Source organism: Saccoglossus kowalevskii, chromosome 21 (assembly GCF_978046115.1).
Source record: "Saccoglossus kowalevskii chromosome 21, keSacKowa6.1, whole genome shotgun sequence".
Lineage (NCBI taxonomy): Eukaryota > Metazoa > Hemichordata > Enteropneusta > Harrimaniidae > Saccoglossus > Saccoglossus kowalevskii.
In genome coordinates this window covers 18,384,443-18,405,449 of record NC_140661.1, presented here as the reverse complement: position 1 = coordinate 18,405,449, position 21,007 = coordinate 18,384,443, and the positions used below count along the sequence as shown (strand labels likewise).

Genomic DNA, 21,007 nt, shown 5'->3' with positions numbered 1-21,007 from the left:
CTGACCAGAAGCCTGAGAGGGCGCTCGGAAAAACAAGCACATTTGTAGGATTAGAAATCTCCTGCATTGTTTGTTATTTTGGTTTCGGGCCCCTTTTTATAGCTATCCACGTGCCGTTGAGATTAAAACAACTATTTTAATAGTGTACGAGAGAGCATTAAATCGAACAAAACTCGGCTGTGTCGTTTAGACTGGTAGAGCGTCTCATTTTAAAAACAGGACGCCCATGGAGGGAATGAAACGTAATGGTCTTGATGTATTTGGCTACTGACAGACATGCTAATATCTAGAACTTAGACGCAAATATACATGTAAATATAAAGAAAAATAATGCAATTAATGTCGTGATTTGTTTGGCTGATTATCGCTATTTTCCGTTACGGTGGTGGATCCCCACTGAATACTAAAAGACAATATCGAATAATATTTTTCTAGATTAAATATTTAATGACAAACTATTGAATTCGTACAAAGACTGATCATGTGCTCTGGTCTAAATGAACTCCTTCACCTCATTACTACACTACGTGAAAGAATGAAGAAGAAAATACACGGGCTGCGTGAGATCACCAGCGGAGCGAGTTTACATCCGATGGGGCCCGGTAACGCCGAGTTGATCACAGCCAACCCGACAACTCACATCACGAAGTGCCAACGTTGGGGTTGCATATGTTACAATGGAATGCGTTACTTCCCTTCATATAAGAGGGTTGGGTGGATAGATGGATGGATAGTTGGTTGGTTGGTTGGGTACTGGTTTAGAGGCGATAGTATTCCAAGCGTGGGGTAGTAAGTTAATGACGTCAATTACGATTCATTCTTGCATATCGTCATCAGGCGTAGAGCTTGTGCATGTTGTTGAATGATTGTACAGACCCTGTGCCATTAATTGTAATGCCAAAGTATTCCTTGCGCCGGTGGATTTTTTAATCTTGGCACGTTTGTTCTGAAACCAGATTTTTATCTGAGATTCGTTGAGTTTCAATTCTTTGGCCAACGACTGCCTTCTTTGCTCCGTCAAGTAGCGACTATCGTCGAACTCTCTTTTCAGTCGTTCGAGCTGCTCCGCCGTGAACGCCGTACGGGGTCGTTTCTCGTCACTAGGCTTTTCTTTACTTTTCGGGCGACGTGATCTCGGACCTGGAATAGAAAATTACCAGAAAAAAAGCTCATTTAGTATTCATACATTTTATATCGACGTGGTCTGTTAAACACTGCTATATATGTGTATTTTAGTGCGCGGTGAGTCACGTGACCTTTCACACACATATTATTATTTTTTGAAATTTCAGGAATACAAATGAAGGGTGTTCTAGTACTTTGTGTGCTCGGTCAGAAATTACCAGATATTCTCACTCAAGTGATATGGATTAGTTTCTATGTGGCTTAGAACAATCTCCTTATTGAAGTCAAACAAGGGTAATAAAATCACATTGCTCAGGTACATGTGTACCAGGTGCCTTATTAGTTCAATGATACATGTATTTGGATCACTGTTGTCTGGTACATGTGTACCAGGTGCCTTATTAGTTCAATGATACATGTATTTGGATCACTGTTGTCTGGTACATGTGTACCAGGTGCCTTATTAGTTCAATGATACATGTATTTGGATCACTGTTGTCTGGTACATGTGTACCAGGTGCCTTATTAGTTCAATGATACATGTATTTGGATCACTGTTGTCTGGTATATGTGTACCAGGTGCCTCATTAGTTCAATGATACATGTATTTGGATCACTGTTGTCTGGTACATGTGTACCAGGTGCCTTATTAGTTCAATGATACATATATTTGGATCACTGTTGTCTGGTAAAACTGTATCTGGTGCCTTATTAGTTCAATGATACATGTATTTGGATCACTATTGTCTGGTAAAAGTGTATCTGGTCCCTTATTAGTTCAATGGTACATATATTTGGATCACTATTGTCTGGTAAAAGTGTATCTGGTCCCTTATTAGTTCAATGGTACATATATTTGGATCACTATTGTCTGGTAAAACTGTATCTGGTCCCTTATTAGTTCAATGATACATGTATTTGGATCACTATTGTCTGGTAAAAGTGTATCTGGTCCCTCATTAGTTCAATGATACATGTATTTGGATCACAGTTGTCTGGTACAAGTGTATCTGGTCCCTTATTAGTTCAATGGTACATATATTTGGATCACTGTTGTCTGGTACATGTGTACCAGGTGCCTTATTAGTTCAATGATACATGTATTTGGAATACTGTTGTCTGGTACATGTGTACCAGGTGCCTTATTAGTTCAATGATACATGTATTTGGATCACTGTTGTCTGGTACATGTGTACCAGGTGCCTTATTAGTCCAATGGTACATGTATTTGGATCACAGTTGTCTGGTACATGTGTACCAGGTGCCTTATTAGTTCAATGATACATATATTTGGATCACTATTGTCTGGTAAAAGTGTATCTGGTCCATTATTAGTTCAATGGTACATATATTTGGATCGCTATTGTCTGGTAAAAGTGTATCTGGTCCCTTATTAGTTCATTGGTACATATATTTGGATCACTATTATCTGGTAAAACTGTATCTGGTCCCTTATTAGTTCAATGATACATGTATTTGGATCACTGTTGTCTGGTACAAGTGTCTTTGGATTCAAATACATGTATCATTGAACTAATAAGGGATCGGATACACTTGTACCAGACAACAGTGATCCAAATATATGTACCATTTAACTAATAAGGGTCCAGATACACTTTTACCAGACAACAGTGATTCAAATACATGCATCATTGAACTAATAAGGGACCATATACACATGCACCAGACAACAGTGATCCAAATACACATACCACCAAACTAACAAGGCACCAGATACACTTGTACCAGACAACAGTGATTCAAATATATGTATATTTGAACTAGTAAGGGACCAGATAAACTTGTACCAGAGAACAGTGATCCAAATCCACTACCATTGAACTAATAAGGGACCAGATAAACTTGAATCAGACAACAGTGATCCAAATACATGTATCATTGATCTAATAAGGAACCAGATACACTTGCACCAGACAACAGTGATCCAAATAAATGTATCATTAAAATAATAAGAGACCAGATACACTTTTACCAGACAAGAGAGATCCAAATACATGTATCATTGAACTAATAAGGGACCAGATACACTTGAATCAGACAACAGTGATCCAAATACATGTATCATTGATCTAATAAGGAACCAGATACACTTGCACCAGACAACAGTGATCCAAATAAATGTATCATTAAAATAATAAGAGACCAGATACACTTTTACCAGACAAGAGAGATCCAAATACATGTATCATTGAACTAATAAGGGACCAGATACACTTGTACCAGACAACAGTGATTCAAATATATGTATCATTGAACTAATAATGGACCAGATACACTTTTACCAGACAATAGTGATCCAAATATATGTATCATTGAACTAATAAGGGACCAGACACACTTGTACCAGACAACAGTGATTCAAATATATGTATCATTGAACTAATAAGGGACCAGATACACTTGTACCAGACAACAGTGATTCAAATATATGTATCATTGAACTAATAAGGAACCAGATACACTTTTACCAGACAAGAGAGATCCAAATACACATACAATTGAACTAATAAGGGATCATATACACATGTACCAGACAACAGTGATCCAAATCCACTACCATTGAACTAATAAGGGAACAGATACACTTGTACAAGACAACAGTGATCCAAATCCACTACCATTGAACTAATAAGGGACCAGATAAACTTGTACAAGACAACTGTGATCCAAATCCACTACCATTGAACTAATAAGGGACCAGATACAATTGCATCAGACAACAGTGGTTCAAATACATGTATCATTGAACTAATAAGGGACCAGATACACTTGTACCAGACAACGGAGATCCAAATACATGTATCATTGAACTAATAAGGGACCAGATACACTTGTACCAGACAACAGTGATCCAAATCCACTACCATTGAACTAATAAGGGAACAGATACACTTGTACAAGACAACAGTGATCCAAATCCACTATCATTGAACTAATAAGGGAACAGATACACTTGTACAAGACAACAGTGATCCAAATCCACTACCATTGAAATAATAAAGGACCAGATACACTTGTACCAGACAACAGTGATCCAAATCCGCTACCATTGAACTAATAAGGGACCAGATACACTTGTACCTGACAACGGAGATCCAAATAAATGTACCATTGAATTAATAAGGGACCAGATACACTTTTACCAGACAAGAGATATCCAAATCCGCTACCATTGAACTAATAAGGAACCAATTACACTTTTACCAGACAAGAGAGATCCAAATCCGCTACCATTGAACTAATAAGGGACCAGATACACTTGTACCAGACAACGGAGATCCAAATACATGTTTCATTGAACTAATAAGGGATCAGATACACTTGTACTAGGCAACAGTGTATCTGGTCCGTTATCAGTTCAATAATTCATGTATTCGGATCACTGCTGTCTGATTGGCGACATAACATGACCCCACATTCACGATTTAACTAAAAAGTGGACTACCTAACATCTTCGTATGTATATATATAGCCTCTAGACTTGACAATGAGCCGAATGTCATCAATTTCCGCTACCCGTCTCATATTATCGGTTCGTCCCGTGAGTAATGGTAGCAGGCGGTTGCGATGACACATCTGTCGCTGGTACAGTGACGCACAGACACACGATTGCATTACGTATTCGAGTCTAGTATTTATTTATTTATCAGAGAACAGCCGTCTGTCGTTGACTAACTTCTCTCATTATATCAAACAAGTTCCGTCGAAATTGACTTACGAAGAACTCGAAAAATAAACAAACAATAACTTAACAAATAGAAACCACAACGATGCCATCTTACACCGTGCTCGCATCTAAGATGCCAATAATTTGTAAAGCGTCAAGTTCAGATAAGATCGATTTATATTCATAACTATGCTATCAGATGAGATAGATTAACAACTAATTGTGAGTGACGGCTAGTTCAATCGGAAGGGGACTATACCAACACTAGGTGTTGGCAATTCTTTCATGCCAACTGTTCGACATTCGGGCTTATCAATTGTACAGCATATTCTGTGCGTTCTGCATCCACGGCAAACAGAAATAAAATTTCCGATAACAGATAAAATGTGAGAACATATTTAAATGAAAGACAACAGGACGCATTTCTGACGAAGAACAGAGTGTCTCCTATAACAACAGTTTTAATATTGATTCAACTTTGAAGTTAATTTGTTAGTTTACCCGATTGTTGCAAGGTGTTTAGATATCAGTAGTTGTTCTGTTTATAACGTTTACTATATCACCTAGTGGATTGTTGAATTCGTAGTCTTTATAATCGATACAATTGACTAAGCAAATACTATTTATGATCGTGTGAATATCGGACATGCAGTGTCTTGATCCGAAATTGTTGTTTGTTTGCAACCGAGACGTTAGTGATGCATCCCGGCCATGCATGTTCCGGCTTTACAGTCAAAATTGATGATTGCCCGCCCGCCCGTCACAAAAACACGCATCACATCGTAAATTAAATATAATTCCCCTCTCCAAAACTAGTGTTGGTTTAATCGTAGTATTATGATGAGGGTACAAAACAATGCCCTTAAATTTCTCATATTGTATTAACGACGAAGCAAGCTACAATGATATTTATCATGTTTGTACAACCTCGCCTGTACACCGTCCACCCACCCACAGATTTACCATCATATAGTTTGACTCTGTATTTATCCACGTTTCGTCAAATTTTAAGCAGTTACGTTTTTTTTTATAATATTACAAACTAACTTACCCTGGACATAATGCAATATTAATATCACTTGACTTTAAGGTAGTATTTGTTATCTTTTTATAATTTGCCGATTATTAGTACGTATTAGACACCGATGAACACACGTGGCGTTCGATGGCTCGTCTCCTCTGTACCCCGCTATGGAACGCTGACTTCGCCCGGAGGGGATCAACACTGTCTTAATTACACTTCTACATCTTAGTACTTTCTACTCAGCGCAAGTAACGCGATACCCAATAATGTTGCTTTTATTGAAGTTATTAAAATGTGAACTAATTTGGCCCCACTACTGCTCATTCACGTCCCACACCACGCGGTGAGAAGTAACAAAGCCACTAACGACAGTTTGCGTACACAGTAAACTGCCTATGAAACGAACATGTACTTGTTTGTGAATGTTATACGTTCGGCCATAAGGTCTTCCCCCTCCATTGTTGGGGGGGGGGGGGAACAAAACAACGTTTTTAATAATTAAACGACAAAACAATAGTTTGTTTAAATGAGTTTTAATTGTTGAAAAACAACGGGATTGTAACACTAGTTTCAGACACGGCGCCTAACATAATTTAATTGGAGAATGTTCAATTACTAGTATGTTAAGTAATTCTAAGCGATGGAACGCCCTTTGAAAGAGCAGTCATGGACATGGTTTTATTTTTCATTGCACATTGCGCAAAATTGTGAAATGCAGCATTTTAGAACAATCTGCGACAGTTTTTAAACAATCTGTTCCGAACAGCTAGCGACACCGAACATCAGCGAAACAATGTTGAATATTAAACACATCAAAGCTCAAATCTCCGCCACTTCCCCGCCTTAATATCGCATATTATTAATATTGATTTTTTTGACGAACAACGGGCGAATGCCCGCCCGACCGTCACATTGGCGAGAACCGCATTCCCCGTTCATCCATACTTGACGTAGTTCGTCGCACGGTTACCGTGTACGCGTAGCATAGACCTAAATATCCCGCATATTGTTCAGTATTTTACTCGCCCGTCCAATATTTATGCCCACTCAGTATGATCTGCAGAAAAACCTCTGTAAACATCATAACGTACAGTTCATCATGAGAAATTTTAATTGAACAGAATCCTGAAATCGAAATTTGAAGGGTCTTCTAAAGTAAACTAAAGTGACCTTGAATTACATCGATTTGTTGCAAATCAACATGGTTTTATCATTTATCGTGGTGATCACAATAGTCACTGGGAGGCGTTATGCGTAAAAGACAAATTGGGAGAGCAACTTCAAAGCACGACGCGCGTTCATATTTCATGTTTTTTTTGTTTTATATATTTACGCTCGTAATATACATCGCACGGGACCCAGATAGAACATAACGTGGACTGACGAATGTGGTGCTTTAAATGTGTATATTACAAGATTTGACAAACTAAAAAAAAAACTAGCCGGAGAAAAAACAAAACTTTTTTTCATTGTTTATGAACCAGTATTTACCAGAAACGAACCGGGATTCAGCAGCGGAATATAAACGTTAATAATGTAAAAGTACAATCATGGATAAATGTGCATATTGAAATAGATTTAACAAAGTAAACATTTTACGGGCCTAATTATTATCTCCGTTTTATCGTTTACTTATCGGATAGCTAATGCGCTAATTTAAAAAAAAACAAAAAAACAACAAAAACAAGCGATCATGCAAAGTTAAATGTATTCTTTCACGAACTATTGAATTAAAAGAAAACTAGTGAAAATCCTTGTTGTATACCCCATGGAGAATATACGAAGTGAATATCCTCCCTGCCTCTTCGGAATGCAAGTTTGGGGTTGTACCGCGTTCTGTTCGATATGGGACTCATAGCGACGTATACAACGCGTGTAAAATACATTGTTTGTTCTCACGGAATTGAACCGCACGCTACATAAGCGTCCACCGGGTCCGGGCTCACAATTAATCAAATACCATGGTACATTACACAATGGGCAAATGACGAAACTGAATCGAACAATGACACGCCAAACTTCTTTCGTTTATTCTAATGTTATTTTTTTTTTGCAAGTTCAACTTAAACTCTGTGGGATTATCAAGACATTTCTTAAATTAGACTAGCTGCACTTAGATTCGTGAAATAAACCTAGTATCACATGGATCGATCGACCGGTACGACTGGCGTTTGCTGTTTCGAAATAAATCCGCTAAAAAAGTGTTCTCTTCGGAGTACAACGATGGGAAGCACTTGGATGCGGCATATCTATGCTATTGTGGCGACGTCTATCGTAGTGACATCGCTGAAGTGGAAACTATTCTCGTCTTTGTTTTCGCCCACACCGCAATAGATTCTAATACAAATTCTGCACTTGAAATGTGTCAGCAGCTTTTTTTGTTCAACCCAGGGAAGAAAATTGGCTGTACTTGATGTTTGGTCTTGTAGATGTGACGAGCAGTGGACAAAGTGGACTGGAGATTGACAATGTGATTAAAGGCAACCATACAGCCACTATGCCACGTCAATCAGTCTCGTACTCCCCCCACACAGTGTTAATGGCTATACGTTACAAGCATACTGGTGGGTGCCTCGTTTTAACTCTCCACGGGGCGAGCACTTCAAAGCGATACTTTGAAGATCGCAGAGCGATTTCAATCACCCAGCTTTTTTAGCTTGTTGCTGAACAATATAATGTGATGGGAAAACGGAGTACGCACGCAAACACACACGAGCACTCCTAATATCTTAATAGTGAGTAGGGCGCACACCTACTGCCAATCTGATTAAAATCTGATGTAGTGTACGGGCTTTAATTATTTTGGCTATAAACTTATTTTAATTTTATGTTTTATTACTTTTGTTATTAATGCCTTTTTATTTTATTATTTTACTTTGATTTTGATTTTGTGATTTTTTTAAAATTCCGCCCTACATACATCTGAGCCGATGCCTATGTAACGAGATTTCAACGAGACCCACTGTCGACGATTTTAGTCAACGAATCACAGACCTTCTTCTATAGCGCACATGATGACGTCACTGGGCAGAGTCAGGTGGCAAACACACTCAAACATAAAATGGCGGATTATACCGACGTTAGGACCGAGAAGAACACGGCTTTTCGGTAAGTTTATCATTGTCAAATGCAACGAAAGTCATTTTTTTATGTTTATATTGTGGCTCGAATGGTTCGAGTTTGGATCGTTACTTTGCGTAGTTATTCTGGGAATGACGATTTTGTTTCCACCGGCTCGACCGAACATCGGTGTCTTTTACCAGTCGCTTGCCCTGGAGACGGGTGATGTTTTGTTGACGATCGGGTCAAAACCGTCTACGGTATTGAAGCCGTAGCTGTAAATATTCATCAAAATGTATCAACATTTTGTACATTATACAATAACTCTTTATTAAAGTAATTGAGCTGATTTGGACTGGAATAAAATATTTTTTATTTGGAACACATCGCAATTGATCAGGAAATATTTGTTTGCTCCAATTGTCTGCGTCGATGCCGTGGGCCGGTGACCGTTATACAATTTACAATTTGCATTGTTTACTATAGCTGTTTAGAGTGTTCTAATCATTACGATTTACTTATTTTTTTGCTTCCGTTCTAGATAATTATGCTCAGTGTTTGATGTAAAATTGAAGCGATGACTGAATAAACGAACCTTGGCTGGCGAAGATGTATCAGGAAGTGTACACATTTGTTGGAAGTGAACAAAATATTCAATGTAATGACAAAAATTGGAAAATGCTGTGGAATTTCTTTTGAAAATAAAAATATACTAGCAATTTTCTATTAATGGTTTATTCAAGTGAGCAAAATATAATGTACAGAAAGATTGTCCGTATACACTGAAAAGTAAGCAACCGACAGCCTGTATAAAAGGGGGGCTGTGATTGGCTGTTACTTACGCGAGATTTGAACGGGACTTACATAGGCGTCGGATCAGATGTAGGTAGGGCGGAATTAAAAAAAATCAAAATCAATGTAAAATAATAAAATAAAAGGGCATTAATAACAAAAGTAATAAAAAATAAAATTAAAATAAGTTTATAGCCAAAATAATTAAAGCCCGTACACTACATCAGATTTTAATCAGATTGACCTACTGCGAAACACTATGACATTCAGGGTAATAATAATTTCCGCTGTAATATACGTTGTTATTGGATAGGCTGGTCTCTCTTTGACTCGGTACATATTATTTGGGTTCCCCTGCCGAGTGTCGTGTAATGGTTCAGTTTCGTTTACCCTGTCTCGCTAATAATGCTTCGGGTTGAATATGTATGAGATACGTTTTAAGATCTTCGTCTGAGCTCAGAACTAACACGTTGTCATAATTATTTTCTTTGCTGTATTGGTCATTTACGTGTATTGTGACCCAAAGCTGGGTTTATGCTCGGATGATAGCATGGAAGAAAATGTTGGCTCAGTTGGTGACATGCATGGGAGTAAAAGTAGAAAAATGGGCTCAGTTTATGACGTGGGAGTACATGTGGGTGAGGAGGCTCAGTTGTTGGCGTGAGGGTACGCGTAGGAAAATAGGCATGGGAGTACATACGGGGGAATAGACGAAGTTTGTGGCATGCATGGAGGTATAAACAGATACCTCCATCATGATGGTGACATGGGAGTACATGTGGGAGAATGGACTAAGTTGATGGCATGTGAGTACATATGGGGAAGAGGCCCAGTTGACGATATGGGAGTACATATGAGGGAAGAGGCTCATGTGACGATATGGAAGTACATATATGGGACGAGGCTCATGTGACGGTATGGGAGTACATATGGGGAAGAGGCCCAGTTGACGATATGGAAGTACATATATGGGACGAGGCTCATGTGACGGTATGGGAGTACATATGGGGGAAGAGGCCCAGTTGACGATATGGGAGTAAATATAAGGGGACGAGGCCCAGTTGACGATATGGGAGTACATATGGGGAAGAGGCTCGTGTGACGATATGGGAGTACATATGATGGATAAGGCTCATGTGACGATATGGGAGAATAGACTAAGTTGGTGGCATGGGAGTATATATGGGGTAGAGGCTCAGTTGATGGCGTGGAAGTACATGTGGATGAATAGGCTGAGTTGGTGGCGTGTTGGTGGCGTGTAGAAAAATAAGCTCCGTTGAGTTCTTGGGAATACATGTCGGGAAATAGGTTCCGTTGATGACTTGGGAGTACATTTCGGGAAATTATTCGTCCACATTTTTAGGATTAATCCCCTGTTAACTGTCCTTTGTCTACAATAAAAACCAAACCATTTGACGGTCATATCATGTTTGCTCCACCAGCCCGGGCAAACTCTTTTTAATTGAATATTAGAATCTTCTTTATATATTTTCTTTGTTGTGACTTCTCTCACAGACTAAGAACAATCAATGAAATTTACCAAATCCAGAACGTTTATTGCAATGTAAATCCAGGAGTTTACCAGATTATCTGTGATGTAAGCTTAAACGCCCTGGATACCACATGACTCACAACACGCACAGTATACTAGTAGCATCCACAATTTATGCGTGCAGAATGTAACCAAGAAAAAGTTCTCGCTGGACACCATTTTGTTTAGTTGCAATCACCACGTGTTTCCACGACCTAAGAATGCGTGAAATTAAAATTATATACCGGTATATATAATATTTGTGTATATACATATTTTTTAAAAAAATGCGGAAAAGAACATTACATTTCTATGGATATACATGTATATACACATATTTTAGTGTCGAAGAGGAAATATATCCTAAACGAATGAATGAATGAAAAAACAAAAAACACTGCAAAATGTTTACAGAGTGGTAAAACGTACTACCAATTTGGCAATGCATTATATATTTAATTATTTTACCCTGTCGTGTTCAGATTGCTAACGGGTGATTTCAAATCTCTCCAGTTTGTTTTACAATATTCGGTTAAATGTTAAGAGTATCTAATACAAAGGAGACGTCTTCTGTAAAATTAGGAATAGAAACATTGACTCATTTATTTCATTGCATTGTCTTCTGTAAAATTAGGAATAAAAACATTGACTCATTTATTCCATTGCATTTTGAAATAATACGAAATTGAAAACTATCTCAGTCTATCGAATTTTTTCTTAGTGGCTATATTTCAATATTCTCCCAACTTATGTTTGTTGAGTGTTACAGGATATTACCAGTGCTTTCTCGGTGCAAATACAAAAATGCTTAACATCGAATTTAAAATTCGGATTTTTCAAAACAGTGTATTTTCATGCAGTTTAAAGTAGATCGATGTGAGATTAAGCAGTTAATATGTGATATATTCTATTTCGGTATACGAAGAGGATTTGTTATTGTTCGGGGATTTGGTATAGTTGCAGGTGGTTTTCTCGTCCACCCCGCGTCCGTAGAAGCGTTCGTCGTGTCTAGTCAAGTCCTTCCATCGCATCTCAGTTTTCGCACGCATTACGTCATCATTCAGACCATCTCCAGTAAAGACCGCCAACGCGTATAATTGGCTCATCGATTAGCATTTGTTGTAATCAATCATACACGTTAATGGTTTTGTCTCGAATACACCGACACCATATTGACTCTAGTACCGGGTATTTTTGATCGGATCGTTATACTACACGTTTTGCGGCAACATCTGCACATGTCTCGGTGTTTATCTGGTTATCTCTTATATCGCAGCATGATTCTTGACGTAGTAGTTGCAATATGAAATTAATTACTCCTATTATGGTATAGGGGCGAAGCTTAGTTTTGTCACTGTGTAGTTGTACTATAAAGGTTTCCGTTGAATGCGTAAACACGATTAGGCGCAAAGCGATTTCAACTGCTTGTGAGTTTCTGTACTATATTGTTTGCACGATGAATGTTTTAAAACAGTTTATGGAAATAAAAATCGTTAAATCTTGTTTCTTTCCCACAAGATCTACGTTTTTCTGATAACATATAGTACTTGAAATAAAACAAAGGCTACGGTAGTCATAGTAAATAGCGGTTCAGTTGTTAGAATTGGCCCTAACAAGATTCCCATGCTAGGTCTGTGACAATAACGACGTGTCGGAATCACGCCACGCCAGCTCAGAGCATGACATTGATGCCTCCCTGATGCATTTCGAGCAACTGTTCCCGGGGATTTGGGGAAAGAAATTCACATTCAGTACGACGTAATTGTTTGCAATTTTCCTGAACGCATTTGAACTTCGCAGAGTCAGAATCAATAAATATTATCACTTAGACGCAGTGCCAAAGACAGTTCGGGGTTCAAACAGAGCAGATATTCGACAACAACGAAATAAATAGAAATAAAATAAGATTAAACAAGTAGATGTTGTCAGTTATGATAAGATGAAATCGTAATATGTGTTGAAAGCAATGGAACATTTCCGGACAAAAGGGCGCAGTTGTTCATGTAAAAATAAACAAAACAAAACAAACAAAAACGAAAACAACAACAAAAACACACCATAATAAAACTATAGAATTAAATTTTTTGAATAGACCATGAACTCACAAGAACATTCTGCAACTCTAATAACTATCATTACCTAGAATTAACTATTAGCAACATACAAAACGATAGCTACCAATAACTATCAGCAACTAACCTCCGACAACAACAGTATCCAGAAATTACTAAAAGGTATGAAATATGGCAGTAAAATACCAGATTCGACACGTTCTATAGCAGGGATCGGTATTATACTACCACTCGTGTAATTCAGTTCAATAGAATTGTGTTACATACATATACACAGATTACTTTAAGTCAACTTTTTTATTTATTTGGAGTGACTTTTAATAAATTATTACGAGTGTGACGGGACATAGCCAGAATCGGCTGACTGGGCAACATACCGTTTTGTTTTTTATCGTGCCATAATATGATAGAATATAGCTTATACTGTGTGGAAAACAACTAGTAATCGGTATAAAACTCATCGACGTCACATTTTGAATAAATCTAAACTCAGCTATTAATGCGTTAATTATAAAAAAAGTACAAAAATCATGAAACGTACGAAATTGTGGATTTTCAACAACTATGGAAACACCGCGATAGTATTGCGGCTGCGGCCGATTTAGCGTGGCTGTACGGCAACTTGTTGGTTTACCGTGAAATCCCTTATAGTTTTAGCATGTATTCTGTCATGTAAGGTCGGAGCGACGATCCATCAAAATGAAAGTACTATTTTACAATGGGTGATTAGACACAATGTTAAATATTTTGACATTTTGTGTACTTTACTAACGTGTACTTAAAGCAATACACTCGCTCGATCCATTCCCGGAGCGTAAATCTACTCCCAGGGGACCCTTCATCGCCAGTCCGTCTACCCCCGCAATTTTAACGGAACAAAGATATCGCGTTCTACGCCTGTGTTAAATATACGTATATATGTAATTCCAGTGTTTTAAGGTTTTCTGTTTTCAAATATATATATAGTTTTTTAATTGAGTGATTGGGCATCCCCCGGTGTGTATCGCGGTACCTGATGGGCAACCTAAACATCGCGAATACTCGGAATAAGTCTTGCAGGAATCTATTAAATTCACGTTTTGGAAAATCTGGGAAACACTGTTATTTGTTTTCTCTTAGTAGATACCCGGGCATGAGTGCACATCGCACTGCTACACTGGTTCTACGACACAAGAAGAACGCGGGCGAGAGAGGTTAACCGCATGTTACAAAAATGTTCAGCAAAGGTTTAGTCGGCAATTTTTTTGGCATTTACGAATCACTCACAATTTGTATCACTCCGTTCTAAATTATGACAGAATTTATATCTATTGATTATTGATATATTGGCAAAAATATAGTAATTCGTGAAGCAAATTTAACTAAATAAACCATAAATTCGGCCATTTTGAAATTGCGATTTTTTTTTTCAATTTTTTTGATATACTATTGAAATTTGTACAACTGATCGTAAGTACTTCTCCTGTTCGTATTGCGCGACTATGTAATATATACATCGAGCGGAAACAAACGTATTTAAGGATGGTTTTCGATTTCACCTTATCCGAACATCTTGATTTAATTGATAGGCCACGATGGGTAGAACCCAGCCGTCGCTCTGTAACTAAAACAACGAAACACTGCGGTTACATGCACATTGACACCGGCGAAGCAAACACATCGCCGCGTGGAAGACCCAGTGAACGTGCCCATGAAACACGATACCCACACCAGTGTATTGCCGAGTGCGCAAGTTTTAGGTGGTGTGCAGAACCAGGGCGATCTTTTCATTTTTCTAAAACAGACAGCACATAACCGAACAACGCACACACAACAAAGTAAAATACAAATTAAAAAAAAAAAACACTCACACAATCCCAACAAGTTAAATTTCAGTTGTTCATTCCACTCATTTCTACTATGTATTTTGATTATTTGTTGATTACACATGATTTGAAAATTTTCGGAGCATTGGCGTAGACTGGCGATCGGTTGCAAAACAACAACATTAGTTAATTACTAGCTCATGAGTGCGTTGTCCGATGTTAGACACTAGAGCGATATGCCGGCAACCGACTTTTCGGGTCGTGGGGGCAAATTAAGCTATCAAGAAACAAACACGCTAGATACACCACACCAAACGAGTTAATTTCAAGTGTAGACTAAACAGTTTATGTCGGCACCACTTGAAACAAAGATATAAGCATGACGTATAATTGGTTTTGCTAACTAGCTTGGATAACCTGGAATATATAAGGGACAATTGGAAATGGAATCCCAGTGTGTAAAACAAAAATTACAAACTTGAATGCGTCCACGGTCTACAACTCCTGTGATTGCCTGCTCTCGTCACAGATCAACAGTTTTTTTTTTCTTTAAAAAAACATACAACTTTGTTGGCCTTGTGTGTAGCACCAAATATCATGCTATGCTTAGGGTGGTTACCATGCGCGAATGTCTCTGCAGAAACAGAAACAAACGATTCACTGTTCGATCGATAAGCGATCACGATCGACAACAGCATGCGTGTTTAAAACTATACGTAAACATGTGTTAATAGAGCCTCGCAATTTTGTTGTTGATCGTTGCTGAAATTATCATCTGACTATTAAACGAATAATTCGATATTTCCGTGTTTAATATGTACACAGTTGGGTCAGGGAATAAATAAATCTTATGTAATGAAACCAACATTTCTTTCAGAACATGTACAAAGCAGTTGAACATCGATACAAATTAAATATTATAATTATTTGTGAAATAATAATTAAATTTAATATATACATATATAGAGAGAGTTGACTTTTAATTGATAAGTTCATTTACCTGATGATGGTCTGTCTGAATATCTCGTGCAATACACCCATGCAGGCCACAGTATGTCCCGTTTTTTGCCGTTTTTACTATTTTCATCCTCGCCGGATTCACTTGTCGTGTCGTCGCTCTCACGTTTCTGTTTCTCGTATGTCACAGTACGTTTGTTGTTTGCGTTCTGTTTGTTTTCACCAGACTGTTGTCTGTCTTGGTTACTAGGTTCATGAGTTTGTGAACTTCTGTTTTTCCTTCCAAAGTCGGGTCGCAGAATGGTGGCGATAGAAAAATCTGTATGTTGTTGGGCTTGTTCTTCTTCCACCTGCTCTGCGTCCATTTGTTGCTCAACGTTTCTCGAATTGTCGTCATGTTCATCCACTTTTTTCTCTTCATTTCGGTCACTTTCCATCGTCTCCTCCTCTCCTGAGTCAACCGACACCAGGTAGTCACTTTCCTCCTGGTGGGTGTCTATATCGATATTTGGCGAGGCGTTTTCGTCTTGCTGGTTAGAGTTTCGATCGCTGTGTTCCAGTTTCTCCGTCATTGTCAAGTTGGATTGGCCAGCACAGAGCGCGTTTCAGTGGTACCAATCGCCAATACAGAGTGAGCTGCCTATGTACCGCGCAACAAATGTACTAATAGAGTCTTGATCTTGGCATATAGATCAATGAGTGACTGGTCCGCAGTCGGAACTCTATGACGCCGGTTGGTGTCGTTGTCACAGGTTCTTTACCAGTTAAGATAGTCAGCTCCACTACGATTGGCACGTGTCTTCATCCAATCAAAAGAGGCGTTTAGCAACGGAATCAGGAGTCGCTGCAGGGTGGCTATAAAAACAAACCGCTGATCAGCTACAATAACCGAGCGTATTTGTTGCCGTCTTAGTAGAGTAATACTTGGCGTTGTGTAATGCAATGTTCAAGTGAAGACGGATCGCAGACAACAAGTGATGCAGCTAACCGTAACAGAAATCCATATCTACCCACAAGTGACCTCGGATGACGTCACCGGGGTACATAAACGTCACTAGTTAGTGTGTAGCCAATCATAAATAATTAGTTTTGCATAATTAACTTTGTCCCACTGATTTGGTGCTCAACATAGCCGACACTCTTTGTTACTTTGAGTACATTATCGCCCATCAATTCCCACTGAAGCAGCTAAGACGTCCCCGTTCACGCCAACAGTTTATAATTATTATTCGTATTATGTTTGTTGGTTGGTTTGTTGTTAATTTAAGTTGCATTGCTGTTTGCCTGTTTTGGGAATGCTGAAACGGCGTTTAATTGAATTGCATAGAATAACATGCCGGCTTCTGGCTGCCATCAATGCTCTATTATTCCACGTTTAATAGTAACCTGGTCAGATCTTTTAAACCTCACCGTCTAAACAATGAACTGTAGCGACTTGTTGAAGCGAAAAAAACGGACTCTTTGTCAGTGCACGATATCCGCAGTTAGACTTTATCTTGGGTCACGCCGGACAACAGTTGAAACAGAGAGTGTACGGTTAATAGGTGGCGAGTCATCCAGGGTGCACATCGCACCGAGTTAGTTGTATTCAGCTGCGAACGCTGATGCGAAAGGTGTGGCGGAGTAATACGAGAGTATTAACAAAATCGCCGTAAACAGAACTCAAAACGTTTGAATATTGAACAAATATCATCATCCAATGAACAAGTAAAAACTGGAGTGCGTCTGAACTAAAAAAAACCAAAAACATTTCCGCCCGTCGATGATTGATTTTTATGGAAGCGAATAATATCATCACGGGTATCCTGATTCTATTCCATTCACGTAAGCTATAGTATACGCAATACAACGTGACTACATGCAATAGAGTAACTGGGAGGGGCTTGTTGTATGCTTCATTCACGTGTATAAATATTGGACTCAATCAACGTATGTGTGAGATTATGCAAAACAAAATTCAAAGCCGAAAACACCCCGGAAAGTTGTTTCATGTTTGTTGTATTTTCTCTCAATTCCCCCTATCATAAAAATGGAATGGCAGTGTTGTTTTGACTCGGGCGTATCCGGGTCACTTATAGAGCGGCAAATGGTAACATTTCCGTGACCTGAAATACCAAATGTCAATTTTGAAACATTTTCACGATGTACAATACCAAATCAGACACATTTCGATGACCTGAATACCAAATGTCAAATCTGTCACATTTCCGGGATGTGCAATACCAAATCAGACACATTTCGATGACCTGAAATACCAAATGTTAAATCTGTCACATTCCCACGATGTGAAATACCAAATCAGACACATTTCGATGACCTGAAATACCAAATGTTAAATCTGTCACATTTCCACGATGTGCAATACCAAATCAGACACATTTCGATGACCTGAAATACCAAATGTTAAATCTGTCACATTTCCACAATGTACAATACCAAATCAGACACATTTCGATGGCCTGAAATACCAAATGTTAAATCTGCCACATTTCCACGATGTACAATACCAAATCAGACACATTTCGATGACCTGAAATACCAAATGTCAAATCTGTCACTGACATTGCCACGATGTGCAATACCAAATCAGACACATTTCGATGACCTGAAATACCAAATGTCAAATCAGTCACTGACATTGCCACGATGTGCAATACCAAATCAGACACATTTCGATTACCTGAACAACAAATGTCAAATCAGACACATTTCTAATGATCTGCCATACCAAATCAGACACATTTCCATTACCTGAACAACAAATGTCAAATCAGACACATTTCTAATGATCTGCCATACCAAATCAGACACATTTCCATGACCTGCTATACCAATCAGACACATCTCCAATGACCTGCCATACCAAATCAGACACATTTCCAATGACCTGCTATACCAATCAGACACATCTCCAATGACCTGCCATACCAAATCAGACACATTTCATGACCTGCCATACCAATCAGACACATTTCCACTGACCTTCCTTACCAATCAGACACATTTCTAATGACCTGCCATACAAATCAGACACATTTCCAATGACCTGACATACCAATCAGACACATTTCCAATGACCGGTCATACCAATCAGACACATTTCCGTGACCTGCAACACCAAATCAGACACATTTCCATGACCTGCCATACCAATCAGACACATTTCCAATGACCTGCCATACCAATCAGACACATTTCCGTGACCTGCTATACCAATCAGACACATTTCCATGACCTGCCATACCAATCGGACACATTTTCATGACCTTTCATACCAATCAGACACATTTCCAATGACCTGCTATACCAATCAGACACATTTCCGTGACATGCAACACCAAACCAGACACATTTCCATGACCTGCCATACCAATCAAACACGTTTCCATGACCGGCCATACCAAATCAGACACATTTCCATGACCGGCCATACCAATCAAACACATTTCCATGACCTGCCATACCAATCAGACACATTTCCATGACCAGCCATACCAATGAGACACATTTCCATGACCTGCCATACCCGAATCAGACACATTTCCATGACCTGCCATACCAATCAGACACATTGCCATGACCTGCCATACCAATCGGACACATTTCCAATGACCTGCCATACCAATCAGACACATTTCAAATGACCTGCCATACCAATCAGACACATTTACAATGACCTGCCATACCAATCAGACACATTTCATGACCTGCCATACCAATCAGAAACATTTCCATGACCTGCCATACCAATCGGACACATTTTCATGACCTTTCATACCAATCTGACACATTTCCATGACCTGCCATACGAATCAGACACATTTCCATAACCTGCCATACCAATCGGACATATTTCCATGACCTGTCATACCAATTAGACACATTTCCGTGACCTGCCATACCAATCAGACACATTTCCGTGACCTGCTATGCCAATCAGTCACGTTTCCATGACCTGCCATTCCAATCAGAAACATTTCCATGACCGGCCATACCAAATCAGACACATTTCCGGGACCTGCTATACCAATCAGACACATTTCCATGACCTGCTATACCAATCAGACACATTTCTATGACCTGCTGTACCAAATCAGACACATTTCCGTGACCTGCTATACCAATCAGACACATTTCCATGACCTGCCGTACCAAATTAGACACATTTCCATGACCTGCTATACCAATCAGACACATTTCCATGACCTGTCATACCAATCAGACACATTGCCATGACCGGCCATACCAATCAGACACATTTCCACTGACCTGCCTTACCAATCAGACACATTTCTAATGACCTGCCTTACCAATCAGACACATTTCCACTGACCTGCCTTACCAATCAGACACATTTCTAATGACCTGCCTTACCAATTAGACACATTTCCGTGACCTGCCATACCAATCAGACACATTTCCGTGACCTGCTATACCAATCAGTCACGTTTCCATGACCTGCCATACCAATCAGACACATTTCCATGACCGGCCATACCAAATCAGACACATTTCCGGGACCTGCTATACCAATCAGACACATTTCCATGACCTGCCATACCAAATTAGACACATTTCCATGACCTGCTATACCAATCAGACACATTTCTATGACCTGCCATACCAAATCAGACACATTTCCGTGACCTGCTATACCAATCAGACACATTTCCATGACCTGTCATACCAATCAGACACATTGCCATGACCGGCCATACCAATCAGACACATTTCCACTGACCTTCCTTACCAATCAGACACATTTCTAATGACCTGCCTTACCAATCAGACACATTTCCACTGACCTGCCTTACCAATCAGACACATTTCCATAACCGGCAATACCAATCAGACACATTTCCGTGACCTGCTATACCAATCAGACACATTTCCATGACCTGTCATACCAAATCAGACACATTTCCGTGACCTGCGATACCAATCAAACACATT

At 39.0% G+C, this 21,007-nt stretch overlaps 1 protein-coding gene and 1 long non-coding RNA gene across 2 annotated transcripts; one reads left to right on the top strand and one right to left on the bottom strand.

The window, feature by feature from the left end:
* Positions 1 to 475: 475 nt before the first annotated feature.
* Positions 476 to 17,018, bottom strand: en (engrailed homeobox). The gene is made up of 2 exons (NM_001164900.1): positions 16,098 to 17,018; positions 476 to 1,140 (listed from the first exon to the last, which is right to left on the bottom strand). Exons 1-2 carry the CDS (start codon positions 16,624 to 16,626, stop codon positions 815 to 817), a joined length of 855 nt encoding a protein of 284 aa, NP_001158372.1. The 5' UTR covers positions 16,627 to 17,018; the 3' UTR covers positions 476 to 814.
* Positions 8,611 to 9,616, top strand: LOC146729687 (uncharacterized). The gene is made up of 2 exons (XR_014928016.1): positions 8,611 to 8,945; positions 9,439 to 9,616. It is a non-coding gene; the product is annotated as an uncharacterized LOC146729687 (long non-coding RNA).
* Positions 17,019 to 21,007: the final 3,989 nt, after the last annotated feature.

What these genes read in the sequence shown, in the direction of transcription:
- en (NM_001164900.1), bottom strand. Translation starts at nt 16,626, where the DNA reads ATGACGGAGAAACTGGAACACAGCGATCGAAACTCTAACCAGCAAGAC. An exon ending in TTCAGACAGACCATCATCAG is followed by an intron (nt 1,141 to 16,097) that starts GTAAATGAACTT and finishes TTTCTATTCCAG; the next exon opens with GTCCGAGATCACGTCGCCCG.